At 39.8% G+C, this 23205-nt stretch overlaps 1 protein-coding gene across 1 annotated transcript in view; it reads right to left on the minus strand.

Annotated features, from left to right (window-relative positions):
* The window catches only part of GNAI3 (G protein subunit alpha i3), a 42880-nt gene extending 21216 nt beyond the window's left edge, over window positions 1-21664 (minus strand). Inside the window, exon 1 of the mRNA XM_014075999.2 lies at window positions 21439-21664. Within this exon, the coding sequence (XP_013931474.1) occupies window positions 21439-21556 (118 nt within the window). The 5' untranslated portion in view covers window positions 21557-21664. The remainder of the gene's footprint in view (window positions 1-21438) is intronic.
* Window positions 21665-23205: the final 1541 nt, after the last annotated feature.

Genomic DNA, 23205 nt, shown 5'->3' on the forward strand with positions numbered 1-23205 from the left:
TCTTGCATGAACAAAAGTTCTTTATGTGTCTGATCAGCTGTGGATTTTCAGACTCTCAAACTGTATAACTGACACACGTACGAAACACAAATAATGGGGGATAATTTTCTACTGATCTGAATCAACAGAAAGAAGAAAAATCACTTTCTAGTCCGCAACAGATGAACTGAAAATACTTCTGTCGTTGATTCCTTTCTCTACCTTCCCTTAGATTTACTGTGAATATCATATACTTATATAACCTATATACTTGAATTGTAGCACACACATATTTTTTACATTGTGTATTTATGGGTGGGTATGTTTCAAGTACCAGGGTATATATACACACAACAATATACATCTTTGTAACTAGAATTTTTTTTAGCAAGGGATATCCACAGAATAAATTCACCTGGGATAAAATTAATCACAAAGATCTATTTAACTTTCTAACTGGAGTCCATATATCTATATAAATTTCAAATACTAGAAATTTATTCAACCCTTTTATCCAGTTGTTTGAATCTTCTCTGATATCTATCTTGATAATTAGTATGCCCTCTAGGCCCTCCCCCACACCAGCACTCCTTACTTGGGACTCCCACCTCTTCCACATCAACTTCTTCCATGAGTTTTAGGATTATGAATCAGGATTGTCTGGGATGCTATTACTAACCAATGCAATCAAGTGACATTGTTCTACGACCAGATCACTTAGTGATGGCAATCCCAGTTCAACTGCCATCATAATCTGAGGACTACCTATAGCTAAATTAATTATTTACTGATATTTTAAGTATAAATCTTATTTCTTGGAACGATAATTAGTTTTAATACAGGTGGTCCTCAACTTACACTAAGCCCAAAATTTCTATTAATTGGGGCATTTGTTAAATGAATTTTGCCCAGTTTTTCTTGCCACAGATGTTAAGTGAACCACTGCAGTTGATAAGTTAGTGATCTTGTTGATAAGTGAATCTGGCTTTCCCATTGACTTTGCTTGTCAAAAGATTGCAAAAGGTGACCACATGATCTTAGAAAACAACAATGGACATAAAGTATGAACCAGTTGACAAGCATCTGAATTGTGACCATGTGATCATGGGGATGCTACAAAGGTTATAACTGCGAAAAATGGTCATAAGTTAATTTTTTCAGTGCTATTGTAACTTTGAATGGTCACTAAGTGAACTCTCTTATAAGTCGATGACTACCTGTAATCTTATTTCTTTTTATCTAGTTTTTCCTAATGTAAACTTCAAATAATGTTGACGCAACATAATATTTAATGGTGTATCTATATTATTGTAAGACAACAAAGTGTGTGCCTGTGTGTAATTATACAATTTAGTATAGTGAATTATCAATGCACAGCTTTGCAAAGTAGGCTTCCTTCAAAATCCTCACAGGACAATCCTATACATGTTTATTCAGAAATGCCCTTCAATTCCCAAGTAAGAGGATGAACAGAGTGTCATGCAGCGTACAAGTGTAAAAAGTTATTATTATTGCACAGGATTGCATTTATTACAGCTATGTACTAGAAACGGAATGAAGCAGAAAGTGTAGAGTAGCTTAGCTTTCTAGCTCCTGTCTTATCTTATTATGCAATTCTTCCACTGCAGCAGACTTCGTAACACCCTACTGTTTGAGCAAAGGGAGAGATCATGATAGTGTACATGTACCCACCCACCCAAATCTGTATATACTGATATAAATTGTACATCTTTAATTGTAAGTTTAAATGTAAACTTTAAACTCAATATACTGATGTAAAAGAAGGAATTACATGCAATATAAAACGCATGAAGATAATAATTTTGAAAGTATACGGTATTGAATGCATCTATGCAGTATTTTAGAACCAAATATTGCTACTTGTTTACATACGTTAGAATCTCCTGGGAGTAATAATCTATCAATTACATTGATAGAATGTAGAATGTAGAAGAAAAAAAGGTTATCTCTAAGTATGTTACACAAACCAAGTAAAGCCAGTCCTGGACTAGAGAAGGGGATTAGAGTTTGTATGTATTTCATCATTATAATCTTGTTTTGGGATCAATTCTAAGCTGTGACTTTTTCTGAACCACTTCTAAGCAGGAATAATATAAGGCTTAAAATAATAAGTAGCATACTTAAATCATAAACAAAACAGAAAATATTTACCAGGAATTGTGTTATCAGACAATCAGTTAAGAACAATAAAAAAACAATAGCCTGAACATTAAGCTATCAATATAACAATTAAATTTGCTATGGCTACCATAAGCCAAATACAAATGCCTCAAATGTGAGGTCTTCAATTAATTATAAGAATCATAAAACTTTTTTCTGAAAAGCTGTACCTGTGCTGGGAGTAGTACATCAAGACATGATGAAGAAATTAAAATAAAAACTAATTTTAATTTAGTTAAAATTATCATCAGTGAAATACACTATTGGAAAGTAATCATGTTTAACAGTGTCATGTTAAAATATTATTCTGGTTCATCACACAGTCAGGTAGCTATTCAGATTGGATTTGGCCTTTTTGTCCATCTATCAAGTCCTTCCCAATGACATGGGATAGGCAGATATTGGGGGTTTAGAGGTATCATTGCAGGATGCAAGCTGTTCCAAGTAATTGCCTTTTGCAGTTAACTGATGGTGAAATTGTCAATGCCGATGATGTCCGAGTGGTATTCTAGTTGTTTTGGGATGGCTCCCAAGGTGCCTGTGACTATTGGGATTACCTTTTCTTTCTTTTGTTAGTCATTCTATTTCTATTTGTGGATCTTTATATTTTGTTATCTTCTCCAGTTTCTGCCTTCTATTCTGCTGTCTCCAGGTCCATCATCCAGAGTCTTTATAACTGACTATTGTTAAGTCTGGTTTGTTATGCAGCAGATGTCTGTCTGTTTGAATTCTAAAACCCCAGACCACTTTAGCTTCTTCAGTTTCTATTAAACAGACAGAGCAAAGGAGCCACCTGCTGACCAGCTCACCTTTACATGTGGAAGGGAAACCTTCTGAAGGGCTGCAGGAACAGAGCTCAGGTCTTCAGGATCTGACCATCATTTCTGTAGCCTGCTGGAGGAGTTCTTGTCTTCCAGCAGGCAGCTCTTTCATTCTCAAAGGACTGCCAGCAGGGAGAGGGGGAATCCAGCTCCATGCCAAGTGGACACAAATAGCTGCCTGCCAGAAGGGAATCTCAGCTTCACAGCAGGTGGCAGCAGAGATGATTGCAAATGGTTATCACAGGATCCCGGCAACTATTCATGTCAACAGACTGCCAAGCATCCAGATTGCTATCATGTGACTATGGGTTGGTGGTATAACAATTTGTGACAGCTATTCCATGGCTGTTGTAATTCTGGACCATCATTAAATGAACAGTCATTAAATCAAGGACTATCTGTAGAGGTAGTCCTGACTTACAGCCATTCATTCAGTGTCTGTTTGAAGATACAATGGCACTGAAAAAAGTGATTTATGACTGTTTTCCACACTTACTACCATTGTGGCATCCTCATAATCACATCATCAAAATTCACTCTTAGCAACTGGCATGTATTTATAACAGTTGCAGTATTTCGGGGTCAGATAATAATCTTTTGTGATCTTCTAACAAGCAAAGTAAATGGGGAAATTGACTTTGAAGATTCACAGACAGATTCATTTCATAACTGTGTTACTAACTTAACAACTGCAGTGATTCATTTAACAACTGTTGCAAGAAAGATCATAAAATGGGGCAAAACTCACTTAAACTATCTTGCTTAGCAATAGAAATTTTGGGCTAAGTCAGGAATTGTCTATATAAAGCACTTGTCTTGAACCAGATGAAAAAAGATGCAAGCTAGCATCACTTTTCTGCAATACAGAATTTGAAAAGGGTAGGAGTAGACCAGTGGTGGGTTACAAACAGCACACCCCGGTGCGGGCGTACTACAGCCTGCTGGGAGCACCAGATACCATTCCGGTACAGTGCTTCGGGGGGCCCATTCGCCTGCCCGCGCTTCTTACTGGTATTTGAGGTTTTCGGGGCTTCCGCACACGCACACAAAGGGTACGGCGCTTGTGCAACGCTCTGTCGAGCAGCTGGAATGTCGCAGAGGCGTTGCGCAGCATCACGGGCATTCATGTGATGGACACCCTGCCCTGTTGCACCGTACCGGTTGCAATGGGATCCAGAACCCACCACTGGAGTGGACTCCCTGCATCAAAAAGCAGGGCATAAATAACAAAGTCCTTCAGCCGTTCAAATTTTCCAATGCAATTTTCCAGGAAAATATTTACCGCAAACCTGAAACCAGGACATAACATGGGGAAAACAAAACACAAAAAAGCAGTGGACAGGGAAAAAGTTAAATTATTTCTCTCATACTGCTACTTTTCAACTCTATTGCTGAAATACTGTAGCAGTTAAAGTTACATCACTCCAGATATATTAAAATATGCAGTTCTTGTACTGTTTGTAAGTTCCACCGCAAAAAGAAAAGTACTCTAACCCCCTTAATAGCTCTGTTTTGTTACCAGGAGGGAGGCAGACTTAGAATTGAGGATTTGGCAGCATTCCAAGCTTCTGCCCAAGTGCCTCTCTGATTGGAAAGTTTGGGGGCAGTTCTCCAAAGCTTTCAGAGGGATCCGGGCCAGTTTTGAACTCAACCTTTCCTCTTCTATGTATCAAATGTGTTCAGCTTCTGCTTAATTAATGTTCTGATAGTCAGATTCTAAGCCCCTTTACAGAATTTGTTTCCAGTATTATGTTGGCTTGGAGAGAAAAATAAGGTAGGTAATGCATACAGTGCAAGGCTTCTGGGTTCTTTCCAAATTCTACATGCCTGAGAATTGGTTTGTGCGCAGATACATGTAGACATATTTTTTCTTCAGGGTCTAATCAAGCTCTGTGTATCAATGTTGCCTGCATTTGGGGTATATATGTGTATGTAAAAGACAGGTGTAAATACAATTCTTTTGTGCATATCTGTATGAGTTTCTGCATAAAAGAAGCACAGGGTGGGTTGCATACACTCTAATCTAGATCACACTACTAGGATGAGATAGAAGCTTAGACTGGAATAGACAGCAGTATTTGACATTGTTGCCAACTGTCCCTCCTATAATGTGCACTGGGGAAATGGTGTTTCTATGCAGGCTCCTGCCCGGTTGATTAAGTTCAAACTTTCTTTTGCTGGCTTCTCTTGTACTGTTTGTAAGTTCCACCGCAAAAAGAAAAGTAATAAAAGTATTCAAAAATCTCTCAATGAGCAGCAATTTTTCATTAATAAGAACAATTATATAAGGGGTAAACTGTCCTTTCATGAAAAGAATGCTGACTTTAGCTTGTTTCTCCATTCTTTTAACCCAGCTAAATATTATTACTACTCAAGTTCATCAAAAATATTTTAACTGCAATAATTTTATCCCAAGTAAGAATAAATGTCTTTCTAACTACAAATGGCTTTGGGACTTCATATACGTTAAGGTGACCAGACATCCCGCTTTTGGCGGGACACCCCCGCTTTTTAATGCATTTTCCCGCGTCCCGCCCGCTTTTTTAAAAAGCATGCTTTTTTTGGCGCTCGCAGCTCCCGCCCATCAGCTGCTAGCTTGCTGGGCTGGCTCATCGTTCTGTTCTCTATCCTACCTACCTACAAATTTAAGCCAGCCCAGCCTGCCGCTCACTGATTGGATTGGCCTGGACTCCAGCCAATCAGTGAGCTGGCTGGGATGGGAAATTTTCAGCACGCCACGTGCTGAAAATTTTCCATCCCAACCAGCTCACTGATTGGCTGGACTCCGCTTAGCTGAGCACGCCTGCGCGAGTCTCCATTTCCTTTCGTCTTTTGGAGTTGCAGCTGCGCTTACTCACTGGTGAGTAATCTAATCTATTCTATCTAATAATCAGAGAATTTTCCGCTCGCCGCGGCAGGAGGAGAGGGTGGGGGCAGCTGCAGCCGCCCGCAGAGAACCTCCACGCGGTTCAGGGGCTTCTGCCGGGCGGCGGGAGCCCCAGAAGCGAGAGGAAGTTCTCTGCGGGCGGCTGCAGCTGCCCCCACCCTTCCGCGGAGTCCGTTCGTGATTGGGATCGCCGCCTCCGAGAGGGTGGGGCAGCTGCAGCCGCCCGCAGAGAACTTCCTCTCGCTTCCGGGGCTCCCGCCGCCCGGCAGAAGCCCCTGAACCGCGTGGAGGTTCTCTGCGGGCGGCTGCCGCTGCCCCCTACCCTCTCCTCCTGCCGCGGAGTCCGTTCGTGATCGTGCGCCTCTGCTCTGCAGCGAAAATGCCACCGCCACCCCCTCCGGCTCTTCCCACCCAGACACCTGCCGCCCAGGAGCTGCCCAAAAACCTTCCTGCCCACCACCGGCTGCACCGCAGCTGACTCGCCCTGAGTGGGCTGGAAGGCTTTGGGCATCCAAAGAAGAGGCGCGAGCAGATGGCAGTGGGATCGCCGCCCGGGAGCTGCCAGAAGCCTTCCCTTCCTGCCCAACATGCTTGTTTTGATGAGCGCGGGGCGACTGACGAATCAGCTGAGTGATCTATTTCCCGGCTGCTTGGTTTGCTCTCTTTCTTGAGGCGGTGAGAAGCGGGGGGGGGAGGAATCTCCGGATGAGGTGAAGACGTGTTTTCTCTTTAAAATTATTTTTTGAATAATTCTGTAAGATTTCTTTTTCTACTTGGAAGTTGGGAGGGCGGGATGTGTGTGTGTGTGTGAGAGAGAGAGAGAGAGAGAGATAGAACATGGAACATACATAGAATAACCAGAGCTGGAATGGGTCTTGTCCTTGGAAGTCTTCTACTCCAATCCTCCGCTCCCTGCTCAGGCAGGAAACGCTATACCATTTTTGATCAATGGCTGTTCAGTTTATTCTTTATAACTTCCAGTATCGGAGCACCCACAACTTCCGGAGAAAAGCTGTTGCTCTGGTTAATCGTTGTCGCTGTGGGAAGTTTCTTCTTACTTTTAAATTGGATCCAGTTTGACTGCATCTGAATACTTTCAAAGAATGCAAAGAATTTCCTTTAACAAGGAGCTGGCTGTGTGTGTGTGTGGTGTGTGTGTGTGTGTGTTTTGAATGGAGACCTCATGGTTTCGATTGCCAAGTTTCGATTGCTGCATGGCAGCAGATGGCAGTGGGGAGCCGCCAGAAGCCTTCCCTTCCTGCCCAACATGCTTGTTGCTTCGGGAGAGGTTGGAATGTTTGCTCTGTTTCTCGAGGCGGTGAAAAGCGGGGGGGGGGGGAGGAGAAGAAATCTCTGGATGAGGTGAAGACGTGTTTTCTCTTTAAAATTATTTTTTGAATAATTCTGTAAGATTTCTTTTTCTACTTGGAAGTTGGGAGAGCGGGATGTGTGTGTGTGTGTGTGTGAATCCAGAGGAGGGAAGAAAGAAAGAAAGAAAGAAAGAAAGAAAGAAAGAAAGAAAGAAAGAAAGAAAGAAAGAAAGAAAGAAAGAAAGAAAGAAAGAGGAAGTGTGTGCACAGGAGTGGGGATTTTCTAAAAATCCCATTGAATCCAGAGGAGGGGAGAGAGAAAGAAAGAAGGAGTGTATGAGGGTGGGAGATTTTCTAAACCCCATTGAATCCAGAGGAGGGAAGAGAGAAAGAAAGAAGGAGTGTATGAGGGTGGGAGATTTCCTAAACCCCATTGAATCCAGAGGAGGGGAGAGAGAAAGAAAGAAGGAGTGTATGAGGGTGGGAGATTTCCTAAACCCCATTGAATCCAGAGGAGGGAAGAGAGAAAGAAAGAAGGAGTGTATGAGGGTGGGAGATTTCCTAAACCCCATTGAATCCAGAGGAGGGGAGAGAGAAAGAAAGAAGGAGTGTATGAGGGTGGGAGATTTCCTAAACCCCATTGAATCCAGAGGAGGGGAGAGAGAAAGAAAGAAGGAGTGTATGAGGGTGGGAGATTTCCTAAACCCCATTGAATCCAGAGGAGGGAAGAAAGAAAGAAAGAAGAAGTGTGTGCACAGGAGTGGGGATTTTCTAAAAATCCCATTGAATCCAGAGGAGGGGAGAGAGAAAGAAAGAAGGAGTGTATGAGGGTGGGAGATTTCCTAAACCCCATTGAATCCAGAGGAGGGAAGAGAGAAAGAAAGAAGGAGTGTATGAGGGTGGGAGATTTCTTAAACCCCATTGAATCCAGAGGAGGGAAGAAAGAAAGAAAGAAGAAGTGTGTGCACAGGAGTGGGGATTTTCTAAAAATCCCATTGAATCCAGAGGAGGGGAGAGAGAAAGAAAGAAGGAGTGTATGAGGGTGGGAGATTTCCTAAACCCCATTGAATCCAGAGGAGGGGAGAGAGAAAGAAAGGAGTGTATGAGGGTGGGAGATTTCCTAAACCCCATTGAATCCAGAGGAGGGAAGAAAGAAAGAAAGAAGAAGTGTGTGCACAGGAGTGGGGATTTTCTAAAAATCCCATTGAATCCAGAGGAGGGGAGAGAGAAAGAAAGAAGGAGTGTATGAGGGTGGGAGATTTCCTAAACCCCATTGAATCCAGAGGAGGGAAGAGAGAAAGAAAGAAGGAGTGTATGAGGGTGGGAGATTTCTTAAACCCCATTGAATCCAGAGGAGGGAAGAAAGAAAGAAAGAAGAAGTGTGTGCACAGGAGTGGGGATTTTCTAAAAATCCCATTGAATCCAGAGGAGGGGAGAGAGAAAGAAAGAAGGAGTGTATGAGGGTGGGAGATTTCCTAAACCCCATTGAATCCAGAGGAGGAGTGTGTGTGTATTTGTGTGTGTGTGTGTGTGTGTGTGTGAGAGAGAGAGAGAGAGAGAGAGAGAGAGACTATCACTGTGTTGTAGCTTATGATTCTTGATGAATGTATTGTATTTTATTTTATTTATGTACACCTAAGACAAATTCCTTGGGGGTTCCAATCACACTTGGGTAATAAACTATTGTACTCTACTCTACTCTACTCATTTCTATTTCAATTCTAATAAGGAGTTTAGCTTCTCTCTCTTGAAAATGTAAGCTAGCATAATGCAAGCTAGCTTTAGCTTTCAAACAGTTCATTTAGTGACCAAAGTTACAACTGCCGATGACCATTTTTCACACTTAGCGACCATTTTTCATACTTAGTGACCATTGAAGCATCCTCATGGTCACGTGATCCAAATTTTGATGTTTGGCAACAGATTCATATTTATGATGCTTTCAGTGTCCTGGGGTCATATAATCGCCTTGTGTGACCTTTTGACAAAATAAAAATTTTTAATCAAGCCGCCGCCGCCCCCCTCCCCTGCGTCAATGGTGTCCCTCTTTACCAATCTGAAAATCTGGTCACCTTAATATACATGCAAAATAAGGTTGATTAAGTTCAAACTTTTTTTGCTGGCTTCTCTTACCATACCAAATTTGGTTCTGTTCAGTTTGGTTTTTAGAAAGTTATCTTGCTGATGAACAAACTGACAGACTAACAACAACTGCAACTCTCAAACTCACATAGGCCTAATATATGTTGTCACTTGCAAAATTCAGATAGAAAAACAGAACTTGACAGATTTATTTTGACTGGAATTAAACAGACTTAAAAGTACTCTAGCTCAACTAGTCAACGGATTGTAAGGTTTCTCCAAATAATAGTCAATAAGAAAGAGAACTTAAATATAACAAACATTCAATGAAGGAGGTACCGGTAGATCAAAACAACTGATCTCAAATTTCCAGGCACTTTATGTAATAGGAAAATCACAAAGCACTTCACGTCAGCTAACTAGAATGCTTCTCCATAACAGCATTTTTCCTGGAAGGCTTCAATAATGGAACAAAAGAACAATAGATATGTTGTCTAATGCAGAAAAGAAAATACTGAGGAGAAGAATAGAGGAGGGGCAACCGCATTTTATTAGGAAAATTGACAAGATTCCAAGGCCTACATCAAAAGAGTGAACATTGGCTTTTATTTTAGCACCTGAACGAAGTGCCACAGTCTTTCGGGCAGTTTTTAAAGTTATCTATTACACAGCATTATATCAAAAGGCAACAACTCATTTAAACATACGCAAGGACAAAGTTCATTTTATATTTAGAAGTTCTCATTGTAATATAGACAGGGTTATTGTTTGTGGGGAAACATGTAGCCTTTACATGAGTTAAAAGAAACAGGGAAAAAATATAACTGATTCAATACTTTATGTAATTGCTTCCTTCACAACAAAAAGCACAAAGTGATCAAAGCATGTATAGAGAAGTTTGCTTTCCACTATTTCTGAGAACAATATGCAATCAACATACAGAACAAGGATCATGGTAGAAGTATAATCATCAGATATTCCCAAACACATTTTTCTAGTGAAAGATCATTGTATTTTTGTTTAGTAATATCACTTTTAATATTTTTCTTGGTTACCTCAGGAAACATCTGAATGAAAAATTGCTGGTGACCTTCTACCATTGCACTATAGAGAGTATTTTAACTTACTGCATACATGTGTATGGTTTGCTAATTGCACAGTGGCAGATAAGACAGCACTCCAGAGTCCAGGGCAGTGATGGCAAATCTTTTTTGGCTTGCGTGCCAAAAGCGGGGGGAGCGCAGGGGGGTTGTGCGTGGGTGTGCCACACCCATAATGCTATGCACACAACCCCAATGCGCATGCGCGAACATCCAGCACTCCCCCCCCCAATTTTTGGCATGCTTTTTTTGCCCTCCCCAGGCTCCAGAGGTTTATAGGATCCTGGGGAGGGCGAAAACAGCCTCCTCCACGCCCCCAAGAGGCCCTCCAGAGGCTTCAGGAGCTTGCCTGAAGCCTCCAAAGTGCGAAAAACCAGCCCTACAGACAAACTGTAAGTTTGGGAATGGACTTCCTGTTTGTCCGTAGGGCAGTTTTTCCTCCTCTGGAGCCTTCAGGAGCCTTCCGGAGGCTTCCCTGAAGGCTCCGGAGGGCTAAAATCGGCCCTACGAGCAATCCAGAAGTATGTTCCCAAACTTCCTGTTTGTCCGTAGGGCCAGTTTTTCGTGCTCTGGAGGATTCAAGGAAGCCTCCAAAGGGCAAAAATGGCCTCAAAAGAAGGCCGAAGTCAGCTGGCCAGTTGGCCAGCTGACAGAGCAACGCCTCACATGCCCTGACAAATGGCTCCGCATGCCATAGGTTCTCCATCACAGGTCCAGGGGGTTAATGTCATTGCCCAGAGAATCATTGGTTGCCCTCTCCCCTCCTTGGAAGAGCTTTATAGCTCCCCCTGCCTTAAGAAAGTTCAAAACATTCTTAAAGATCCATCTCATCCTGGGCACCCTTTTTTTTTAACTATTACCATCTGGCAGACGGTACAGGACAATAAAAACAAGGAGAAATAGGCTGAAAAACAGCTTTCATCCCACACAGTAATTATATTGAATTCTACTGTATAGTGTAATACTAATGCAGTATCAGGGATTTTCAATTCAATTGTATAGAATGTGAAGCATATGTGTTTTTGCTTCATTTTTATAGTTTTCTTATGTATGATGTACACTGAAGATGGCATTTAATTTCATTGTACAAGGTGCAATAACAATAAAGCAAACTAAACTAAAACTAAGATGGATTTTTCAATTATAGATTTCTTAAAAATTCTGTCAAGCTATTTTCATAACATAGAAAGAGCAGTGATCATTATCCAGCAAGCTATCAGCCAAATAATAAAAGCTGTATTGAGAATGACATAAATCAGCCATTGTTTGAAATTTAAAACTATAAACTAAACTACATTTGGTATTGTGTAACACCCTAAAAGATTGCATCAAAACTGTAACATACATTGGAACAATATTTGCTTTATTTTCGTCAACCTTAAATCCAATACCTAGAATAGGATGGAAAATCTGACACCCTCAAATTGTTTGGACCACATTTTCCACAAGATACTTACAACATTAGGGAGACAGGTATTGATTCTGAAAGGAGGTAAGCCAAGGCCAGGAAGTACTGTTTGATGTAGCCCTGGTTTATAAATGTTGCCCCCTACCTCAGAATTAGAATTGCCCCTTCTTTAACAGGATTCTGATAGATGTAGGACTGAGTACTTCTGGAAGACAACCGGTAACTACTTAACTTGTCATAAATTGCTGTTGCTATTATTATCATCTGCTGTGGTTATTCTTATTGGATTACATTTTGATGATGGCTCAAACAGATCATTATTATTATTTCTGAAGATTGTATTTTCAGCGGTTTAGTAGGCTTACATTATTACTGCTGATGTTTATTAGTGGCTTCTTATAAACCATCAGGAGTCCTTGGCAGATTTAGTGGCATACTAGCCGATGCGTAACCCATTGGGTCATCCTTTGAGAACTAGTTCCTTACTAAACAGAGAAATTGAATAACCATGAGTGGATTGCTATTGTTTTGGTTTAAAAATAAAGAAGAAAGCTTCATTTTATTAAAGAAGAAAGCTTCATAGCAAGATAATGCTTTTCTTTAACAACGTATGCTTTTGATGATAGCATTTGTGGTTAATCTGCCATTCTTTAAGAATGCTCTAACATTTTCACTTCTTTCTTCTTGGCTTAAAGTGACATACAGCTGACCATGCTGCAATACTGGTTTTTCCAAATAAATCAGCACATTCTCCACAGTTTGTCCTCACATTTTATGTATAGTGAGAGCAAAGCATCGCTGAAGGATGGCATCCCCACCTTCTGATAAATTAAGTGTAATTCTTGGAATCATAACCATGTAATTCTTGGATGCACTAATGTTTACCTTTGCTATAACATGATACTTGTAAAAATTTTCCATGATCATCCAGATTTCATTGCAAAACCTTGGAAGATCCCTTATTAAAATGATGGGAGATCTTATCTCCAATTCCTGTTTATATGGTGGCAATCCAGAGAGCTCAATTGTATCAAGGAATTCTGTTGAAAAATGAAGATAATTAGCTCCTTCATTGACAGCCTTAAAGAAACAATATTCTTTCAACATTCCAGGGAAATATATCAAGCATATGGAACTGATTTTTCTTATCATTTCATTAAGAGGACGAGGGTAGAGTTCTTTGAGAACACTTCTTCAGGATTGTCGAAATTGGGTAGATAAAATTATTAGTCTTCCATAGCAGAAGCCTATCTTCAGATAATTCTATAAGTAATCCTCAACTTGCAACTCAATTGAGCCTGAAATTGTGGTTGTAAGTCATTGTGGTCATAAATTTAAGCATCATATGACTGGACCCAATTTTTCAACATCAGCATCATTTCCTCTTTTCACAACTGGTAGAAGCGGACGGAAAGCACCACAGCAAATAGTTAAAAGTTAACCCAAAGGCCTCATTCTTGCAACACATATTGTGAGAGCTCAGTTTATGGTTTCAAAGCTCTCCCTCCTAATATGTGGCTCTCATCCAAGACAATAAGCCTCACATGCTAAAGCAACCCTGCAGTATTGGAAGGATTTTTTCAATGTTAAAAATGGCATTTTCATTCACTTTGAGGAATATCATGAATTTGCTGTCCTATCACCAAGCATCAATGTTGCTGCAATAATAAATACTATAGCAATAACAACTATCCAGAGATTGAAAATTGCCTGTCCTGATCTCTCCATAAGGCAAAAATTGTCAGTTTCTCCAGGAAATAGGAATGCACAACAGTAAGGGCAAATTTTGGCACCAACATTATCAGAAATATTACATTAGGCAAGCCATGAATTGTGTCTCACTCTCTGTTGAGGTTTTGCTGTTGAAGGAGGGTACTGTCATGCTGAGGTTCTCTTATACTAATTAGTATTTGCTGTATATTCTCAAGTTGATCTTCTCTTTCCTCCATTTTTTCTTATCTTCTTATTCCGTACCTTTCTTTATGATTCTGGAGAGATGCAGCCCTTTCCTTCCTCCATTCCTTTATCTCTCCTCTTCCTTATCGCATCCCACTGTCATTTGGTGTCCTCTCTTGATCATGTTACCCTCTCTCTCTGCACATGGAATAATTATGCTAACAATATGCTATTTTAATGTACTTTTTAAAGCCACAATGTTGCACATTGCCCTTCTCACCACAGAATAGTTTAGAATCCCTGATAGCTTCTTCAGTGTGTTATGGGAAACTGTCAAAGACATTTTTTTTTAAAGGATCATGTGACCTCCTGAGGGCTAGGGTGGATCTGCTCTACCTGATCTCCAGCAATCAAAGAAGGAGCTGGGTTACACTCAATTTCAGAGTAGATGTAGTCAAAAAAATGAAACAAGATGAAGAAGAACCAAAGTATAATGGCTAATGTATTTGACTGACACCAGAGAGATCCAGTTTACATTTCATTTGCTGCCACAGCAGTCACTTGGTGATTTTTAGCTCAACCTACGTCATAGGTTATAAAGAAATACAGGAGGATGCAGCACTATATATGTGCCTTGAGTTCCTAAACAAATAGAGATGTAAATGCATGTTTATGTGGCAGAGAAGGGGAATAAAGCAATAACAATATCCAGGCATTTCATCATGCACCTTAAAGCTGTTGCTTCTTTAAGAACCATATGATGAGTCAATTTCTTGTTGCTGGGTGGGGGAGGAAGCAAGGGACTGTGAGACTGGCTTAGAAACTGTCACAGAACATTGAAAAGATCACATGAGCACAGTTGCTGATATGCTATGTGGTTGCTGGAAATCAGTAGCATTGAAGTAGCCAGTTTTCCCAAATTTGATTCCCTTCTGAGTCATGGGTCTCAGATTCTGGACAGATTCTGTAAATTAGTCCATTTGAGATAACATATTTCAAAAATTGTTACTTTGTGATGCACCGTTTCACCCAGGTGAAAGTATGCATGACAATAAAGAAATAAAGGCTGTCCCTTGACCATGCAAGCTATAGGAAATATCTGAAGAGGGGTTGCTAATACTTAGCTTGCAAAAGTCTCTACTAATAAATTTACTATGCAATTTGGACAGTCTTTAAGACCTGAAAAGGTCTCACCAGGAAAACCCTTTCTTTGAGAATGTGCCAACATTAATTTAACTTTAGGTATGGATCCTCCAATAAAGGTTTTACCAATGATCATATAATAAATAGCATAGCCACCTATAAGTTCTTTTTCTGATAATTTAAATGAGAATTTCTCCTAAACTGATCTTTTAATTTTTCTTTTATTTAAATTAAATAATTTAAAATTAGTTTAAATAATTTAATTTTATTTAAATTGATTTTTTTAAAAACATGTGTAGGTGAAGAGACATACATTTTGTTTTAAAACAATAAGTGCAGGTAGACCTTGACTTTCAACCATTTGTTCAGTGACTGTTCAAAGCTATGATAGCGCTGAACAAAAGGACAAATTACTGGCTCCTAAAGTTACAGCCGTTTCAGCACCCCTGCAATCAAGGGATCAAAATTTGGATTCAAGGCACACTTATGACTGTAGGGGAACTTTGACTTCACCTATTTATCCATCTACCCCCAGCCATGCGTACTCTTTCCAGTGGGATACTTTGGCCCTCCAGCCCTAGCTGCAGTTTTCTTGCTCTTGCTGATAACCAAGCAAGTCCAGCCTGACTCTACATGAAGGAGCTGCTGGAAGCACGAGGCTTTCTGTAATCTACACAAGGTCATACTCGGTGAGTTTCTCACAAGACCTGAGAAAGCGGGCTTTACTTGGTCAGCAACTGCATCTTGAATGAGTGGCCATGCCTCATCAGCAGGAAGAGCAAGGAAAGAGTCAAGGCCAGCTACAGCAGTGCAACCCAGAGTGGTGAGGGATACTGCGGCTGGGACTGGGAAGGGACAGCTGAGACTTCCCAGCTGGGAGTGCCTAAGGCTTCCGGGGTGGCTGCAGCTTCAAATCATGCCACACTGCTGAACTGTGGCTTAGGAGCTTTTTGCAAAGCTTGCTGTGCCAAGAAACCCCTGAACCACAACATGGCAAGCTGCCCCAGAGTCATCGGATGAGTCCACAGCTAATAAATGGTGGAAATCAGTTGACAAGAAAAAGTGGAACTGCCAGCAATAATATGATTGCTATTGCTAAGCAATGCAGTTACACTTTACAACTACATTGCTTAGTGACAGAAATTCCACTGTCTGTACTGTCAAAAGCCGAAGTACATCTATACTTAGGAGGAAAATAGCTAGTGTCTAGAAAAGATAATAGAGGTATGGGGATTTATTCACAAGTCAAATACAAACTTTTAATTCAGAAATGCTTTATATCTTTCCCAAATTTTAATACTTTAGTGAATTCTTAGTGATCAAAACCATATATTAACGCATAATTTATCACTCTACATAACCTTTCTGTATTAAAGGCAGGGCTGAATCTTTATATTAACAGTATCCTTACAGAGGAATATTGAAGAATAATTAACAAAGAAATATCATTTATGAGCTCAGTTATTATGAGCTCAGATATCACATTACTTATACTTGGCTATTATATTTACCAAGAAGTAAATGAATTGCAATTGTGGGTAAATAATTGCAAACAGGATTGTAAATTTGTGCCAACTCCTGGAGATAATCTAGACGGGAAACTAAAGCCATGAGTACTGATCACTGCAGGGCTACAGTAACAGAATCTTACAAGTCTGAAAGCGCTTTTCCCCACCCCTTCCCCGGCCTTTGGTTTTCAGAGAACTAGGGAAGGTCCCTTTTGAAGTGCTTTCTCCACCCCCATCCTTCCTTTGGACTAGGATTTCTCTTTATCAGATCAGGCTGTAGCTCTTCCTCTTCTCTCCCAAGGTATTCTCACAGCCCATTACTGTTTTTCTCTTTACTGACTTTTTCCAAAATGCTCAGATGTCCTCTGAACATTAAATAAAATATTATTTTTAAATTACCATATATCATGTTTTATAAGATTCTTTATCCAAATCTACATCTTAATTACTTTAATATACTAAAAAGTATATTAAAAAGGAGGGAGGAAACCACAAATGGGAAGAAAATATAGTAATATACTTACAGGAAATCATTGCACCTAAGTTTTAATATACAATTAAACCTTGATTATAGGGAATAATTTTGTTCAGTCTTTCCAGTATACTGACAGAGAGCCAGTTCAAAACAGGAAGCAAACATATAAAATGAAAGAGTAATATTTTTCATTTTGGCTGTTTGTTTTTTTCACCACTTAACAACATATAGCTTTTCAATTTGCTCAATTATATATTTAGTGATTTAGGTAACATATAAAGTATACTAAACGACATTAGTAGAAATACATAAGGCAGTGGGGCTAATAAAGCTGCTCTGAAATAAAAGAAGGTGATGTAAAATTCAAACAATGTATATGTGGATAAATATAGATTGCTGTAATTTTTTATTCATAATGTAAGCAAATAGAAATCAAGATAGACCATAAACTTAAATTAAAACTCATTCAGAAAAAAACAATAAATCATAAACTTAATTAACTATGGAAATAATTCTTACTCCATAAAATGAAGAATACTTGATAGAAAGAAAGGGAATATTATTAAGACACAATGCTATCAACAATTCCTAAGCCCCAGTATGTAAGAGCTTGCCTCAAAGAGTGACCTTGAATCACAAAAATGCTTGAGTTTTACTAATTTAAAACAGTAATTCCAACCACTACATACGGTACATGACCTTATATGAAACGCAAATACTGTGTATAAACAAACTTCCCCTAATGAAATCTTCAAAGAACTATCTCTCTAAGTGAAGTGGAAGGCTTGCTTAGTCCATTGTTTTATTTCAACTGTAACTAGTTAAATATTCTTGGGGCATAATGTTGATAAGTATCACTGTTGTTATATCATATAGTAAGCAAAATAACTACCTAAGAATACAGAATTCTCATTTTTATCTACATCTGCTAATGATAATTGAGTTAGATTCAGGCAAACAGTTATTTTTTATTCAGTTGAATATAAATGAGACCAAAGCATTATCTGCATACAATCCACGGTTAATAATTTTTAACAGATGCGCCTCCACTTTGGCTTCTCTGAGATAAGCCTTATGATGTTGGAAAAGCAAGGGTTGACAAAAATCTACCCAATGATTTTTCATGGCACTATAAGGATCATAGCACTACCCATCAAAGATGGTAGGTCAGGCCAAGGGAATGAATACTTTTCTGTTCTGAACCTATAATCAATCATTTTGACTGCCTGAGCCAAAGATAATTTTGAATAAATATACAAAGCCACTGCTTATTTAACTATGCTTAATACTTCATATGAAAGTGATTTTGTATCTGCATTATCCTTTTCCTTCTTTTTTTCAGCTCTAAAATGTATTTTTTGAGATTGGCATGCTAAAATGAATTAAAAAAGAGCAACACAGAATTCTTAAAAATCCCCCAAAGTTTTTTTTCCCCATTTTCACTACTTCAGCATTGATTCTACATTGTGAACTACATTATTATACCTGTGTGCATAAGCCCATAGTTTAGAAATTGATTTAGCAATAAAAGAAATCTAACAATATCAGAGTTCTGCAAATGGTTCAAATGTGAACCATTTTGAACCACGTTATTTTGAGCATAAAACAGCTGCAATTTTTTTTTAAAATTTGTGCTAAGAACTGGGATGTTTTAAACTTGAAACAATTAGTGTTTGAAGTCACCCATTTTTTATCTGAGGTAGTTTTATAAGCATTTGACAAATTAAGAAACTAAACAGAGGAAAATATGATATACAAAGCATAAGTTGCTGAACTGAACTGTTTTTTTCACAACAAGAACTATTTAGGGTTAATATTTCAGTGTTTGCAAATAAACTTTGCATGCAGATGTTCCTCAATGTTAAATTAAGTTTTATGTTACTTGTAAGACTATCCCACTTTCTACTGATATTCCCAAGGAAATCTCAAAGTTTCTTATTCTCTGATTTGTTGACCTCCATTCACTAATTTATAATTCTTTACTTCATGGGTCCCCAACAACTGATCTGCAGACTGTTACTTGTCCATGGCCCGTTGGGAATGAGCTGCAAGAGTGGCAGGCGAGCACACAAAGCTCCATTTGTGCAAATGGTGGGTGCACATGTGAAATCATTCTCCACCCCCAACGCTGCCAATCTGCGGAGCCGGAAAGGATGGGGATCACTGCACTACTTGATTTCATGACTTCACTTTTGATTTCATGATTTCACTTTTGTATAACATAGTGATATGGACAATAACTTCTGATTAAATGTTTATAGCTATGGAAATTTTGTTGTTATTATTTCTGATTTTTATTTTGAAGTTTTTTTTAAAAATTGGACAGAATGGCAGCATCGTTAGCTTTACTAGGTGCTTGCTTATTTTGCTTGTAAAAACAGTTCCATTTCAACAAATACATTACAAATTCATACCATTTGTCCCTAGGATTTTTGTTTTAATTTGTCAGTGTTTTGCTTCAGTCACCATTCTTTAAAATTTACTTTAAAGGAACCACACACAAAAAAGAAAGAAAATGTAGTAGCAGTATTGGTAATGGTAACTCATTACCAATTTTTTTGTCATCCCTTTTATAACCAAGACCATAGAAACCTACTACAATTGGAATTTACCATTTCTAGAAGTTAGCCTTCTCTCATGATCCCAGACAGCGAAAAACAGTTATGCTGTCACTTATATACACACATATCTTGACATAACCTTTTTCTTTAGTTCCTTTTCCATTTAAATAGTTGACAAGTAAAGAATGTAATCCTCGAAGAAAGTACAAATAGTCCTCAACTTATGACTGATTGCTTAGTGACCATTAGAAGTTATAACTGATCCAAAAAAGGGGATTTATGATCCGGATTTGAAGTCCTGCAGTCCGTTTCCCTCTGTGGCTCATGACCAGACTTTGTGTGCTTGGCAAAACAGATGCATTTATGGCAGACTCTATTTGCAAAGTTGCTTGGCCATGTTTTACAATAGCTTTGCCAGAAACTGCCAGCTCATTTCCATTTTTCGCAAAAATGTGACCATAGCAAACCATTGGTTTGCATAAAAAAGTCATAAAATTGGATTGATCACATGACCAATCCATTTTATAACTGTTATGACATATGATGGCTCCTTTATGGTCATATGTCAATAGATTTTCGACATGTCAATTTTGGACATGAGATGCGACACCTGGAAAAATACGGCATACTTCACTTAATCCTCTAAGGAAAGATTGAAGGCAAATGCGGTCCAGGCAGAAGAACATCATGGCTTCAAAATCTAAGGACTAGTTTAGACAAAACCCAACAGCACTTTTTTATGTGGCTGTTGATAAAAATAGGATCGCCAACATCCAATGAGAGATATGGCACAAGAAGTATCAAGGACTACATGTAAATGGACTTTATTAGACTGTTACATAGGAAATAAAATGGCAACCCTCCCTCTGCTGTCCAGGGTGCTAGGGTCAGTATGTTTGTTGAGTAATCGGAAAACTCATCCTGTCTTCTTTATCTTAGCTTTTTTTTTCTTTTAAAGATATATAGCTGTATAAATTAAATAGTAAAGTGTCTTTAAAAATCCATGTACAGAGGTGCCCACAGATTAACTGTAATAGTAACTCTTTTTACACATTAACTGTTTATGTAGTAATTCTTTTTTCAAAAGGAAACATGAATAGAGAATATAGACTAGAGTAGAATGTAGAATATAGACTAGAGTAGAGTAGAGAATAGAATATAGAGTAGAGGAGAATAGAATAGAGAGTAGAGTACAGTAAAATAGAGAATATAGAATAGAATAAAATGTAGAGTAGAATAGAGAATACAGAGTAGAGAATAGAATAGAATGTAGAGTAGAAAAGGGAATATAGAGTGGAGAGTAGAGTAGAGTAGAGTAGAGTAGAGTAGAGTAGAGTAGAGTAGAGTAGAGTAGAGTAGAGTAGAGTAGAGTAGAGTAGAGTAGAGTAGAGTAGAGTAGAGTAGAGTAGCGCACACACAGAGAGAGAATAGAATAGGAATAGGATAGAATGTGGAAGGGTCCTTGTAGGTCTTCTAGTCCAACCCCTGCTCAGGCAGGAAAGCCTATACCATTTCAGGTAAATGATTGCCCAATCCTTTCTTTGCTCATTGTCTCCTTATTCCATATACTCCACCATCAAACCCAGATCCGACTTCTCTAAAAAATCCCAAAGCGAACGCCTGTGTCTCTCTCTGCACTAACGCTCTTATTCGAGGAAGGCCCGGAGACCTCTCAAGCTTCCTTCAAGACTTCCCCTAAAACCGTCGGGCTGAGCCGTTCAGACAACGCCTTTCAAGCAAACCTTCCCCCACCCCCCGCCTCTTGCTCCGCCAAAAGGAGGTATCGCGGATCCCGAGGATACGCCGGGATCGGGCCGGACTCCCTTCCTCCGTGCCTGCCTGGGGGCAACGGAAGACCGTCAGCCACGAAACGCCCACCCGCCTGCTGGGGCCGCCGAGGAGCAGCCAGGGACGCGCAACGAACAAAAGCCGCTACAAGCAAAGAGGCCGCGCGGTGCGGAGACTCCAGTGGGGCCCCTGACAGCCGCCGCCGCCGCCGCCGCTTTTCCCCTCGCTCTCTGCCCGGGAGAGGCTGAACGGGGCAGGCCCGGGCCCCACCCTCCGCCCCAGCCCTTCTTCCTCCTTACCGAGCAGCAGCAACTTCACCTCCTTGGCCGCCTTTTCCCCGTCCTCGCGAAGGTTGCGGTCGATCATCCGACTTCGCTCGGCCGCCGCTTTATCCTCGGCGCTCAACGTGCAGCCCATCGCGGCGACAGGACGGGCGAGGCGGGCGACTGGCACCCCTGGCGCTCCTCAACGGCCGCAGAAGTCGGGAGGAGAGGAAACTGGATAGGCGGAGGGGGGAGGGGGGAGGAAAGAGAAGCGCCACCGGAAACCTGCCTACTTCCTCCTTTCAAATCACAGCCCGACCAAGAAGCGAATTGTCCTCTGGGAAGTGTAGTCAAAGCGCGGGTCTCTTGCCTCACCGCCAAGCACGGGAAAAGGAGTGACTTCTGGACGCCCGCCGCGTTAGGCGCAGGGCATGATGGGAGCTGTAGCCCATAAACAGTAAACGATACCTGAGATTGAAGCGGGAGCGTCTCGATTGGAACAAAACATTACATTTTGTCCCCCCCCCCAAAAAAAAAACAACCCAGGAGTTTAGCAATACCTTTTCCGACTAATCAGTGTCCCAAAATTTAACCTTAGACTGTCTACTGTTGACCTCACCCCATTCCTAAGACGTCTTTAAGGGGCGTGCATAAGGCCATAAGCGCACCAGAGTGCTTACCATCCCTGTCCTAATATTCCCTTGTATTTGTATTCATTTCATGTATACATAATCATGTTTATACTTATATCTGTTATCTAATTCATGCTTGACAAAATAATTAATAAATAAAAATAAATAAATAAATGAAAAGTGCTTTTTCAAGAAGCAACTGGACTTCCTGGATTTTCTCTGAAGACATTTGGCTTCTCATCCAAGAGGTTTCTTCAACTGTGGAGAACCTTCTTGGATGAAAAGATGACATGTCTTCAAAGAAAAACCAGAAAGTCCAGCTGCCTCTTGAAAAAGCACCTTTGGGACAACCATGACCTGGATGACTGATAATCTTCATAGACATCTGACTAATCAATGTTATTAAAAGGCATCAGTTTTCATGAATTGCAGTGCAGTTCACAACAGGTGCATACAATGGCTAAGCTCACCAAAGTTTATGCTCTTTTAAAATGGTTAGTTGAAAAAGATGCTATTAGGCTCCTGATTTTTTATGACACCATAGACGAATATGCCTTTTCTCCTACAAATCTTTTGTACCCCGATCCAAACTCAGAGAAGAAAACCAAGGATTTTGTTAAACCTTTGTTATTGCTAAGAATCTGTAATTAATACCATATTTCCCCGAAAATAAGACAGGGTTTTATTTCCTCTTGATCCCGAAATAAACACTTGGCCTTATTTTCAGGGAGGTCTTATTATTTTTGAGGTGCAGGAGGTGGCGAGCTGCTGTGTTGCAATATTTTCTGGGAGGGGTTATTTTCAGGGGAGGGCTTATTATCCGGGGAGGGCTTGTTTTAGGCCGAAACAGGGTATACAAATGCAGTCCTAAACTCATGCACAATGAATATTATAAATTGCATCATTTTGAAATTTTAAAGGTATTTTACAAAAACACATCTGGATTGCAAAAATCTGAATGTCCACTAGAAGTTGTCAAAGAGTTTAGAGAGTTGGATATATTTTATGGTAATCTAGTGATCATCTGGGTATTTTCAGCCTATACATGGCAGCTATAAGCCCCAATCCTATTAAATATTTGATAGATTTCAATCCAATATGGGAAAAAATACAAAACCCAACACAACATACTAAGAAATAATGGAATATATTTGGTTTTGGCTTAGACTTT

This window comes from Thamnophis sirtalis, unplaced genomic scaffold (genome assembly GCF_051295495.1).
Source record: "Thamnophis sirtalis isolate CommonGarterSnake01/CBP01778 unplaced genomic scaffold, rThaSir2_p1.2 scaffold_7, whole genome shotgun sequence".
NCBI classification, from domain to species: domain Eukaryota; kingdom Metazoa; phylum Chordata; class Lepidosauria; order Squamata; family Natricidae; genus Thamnophis; species Thamnophis sirtalis.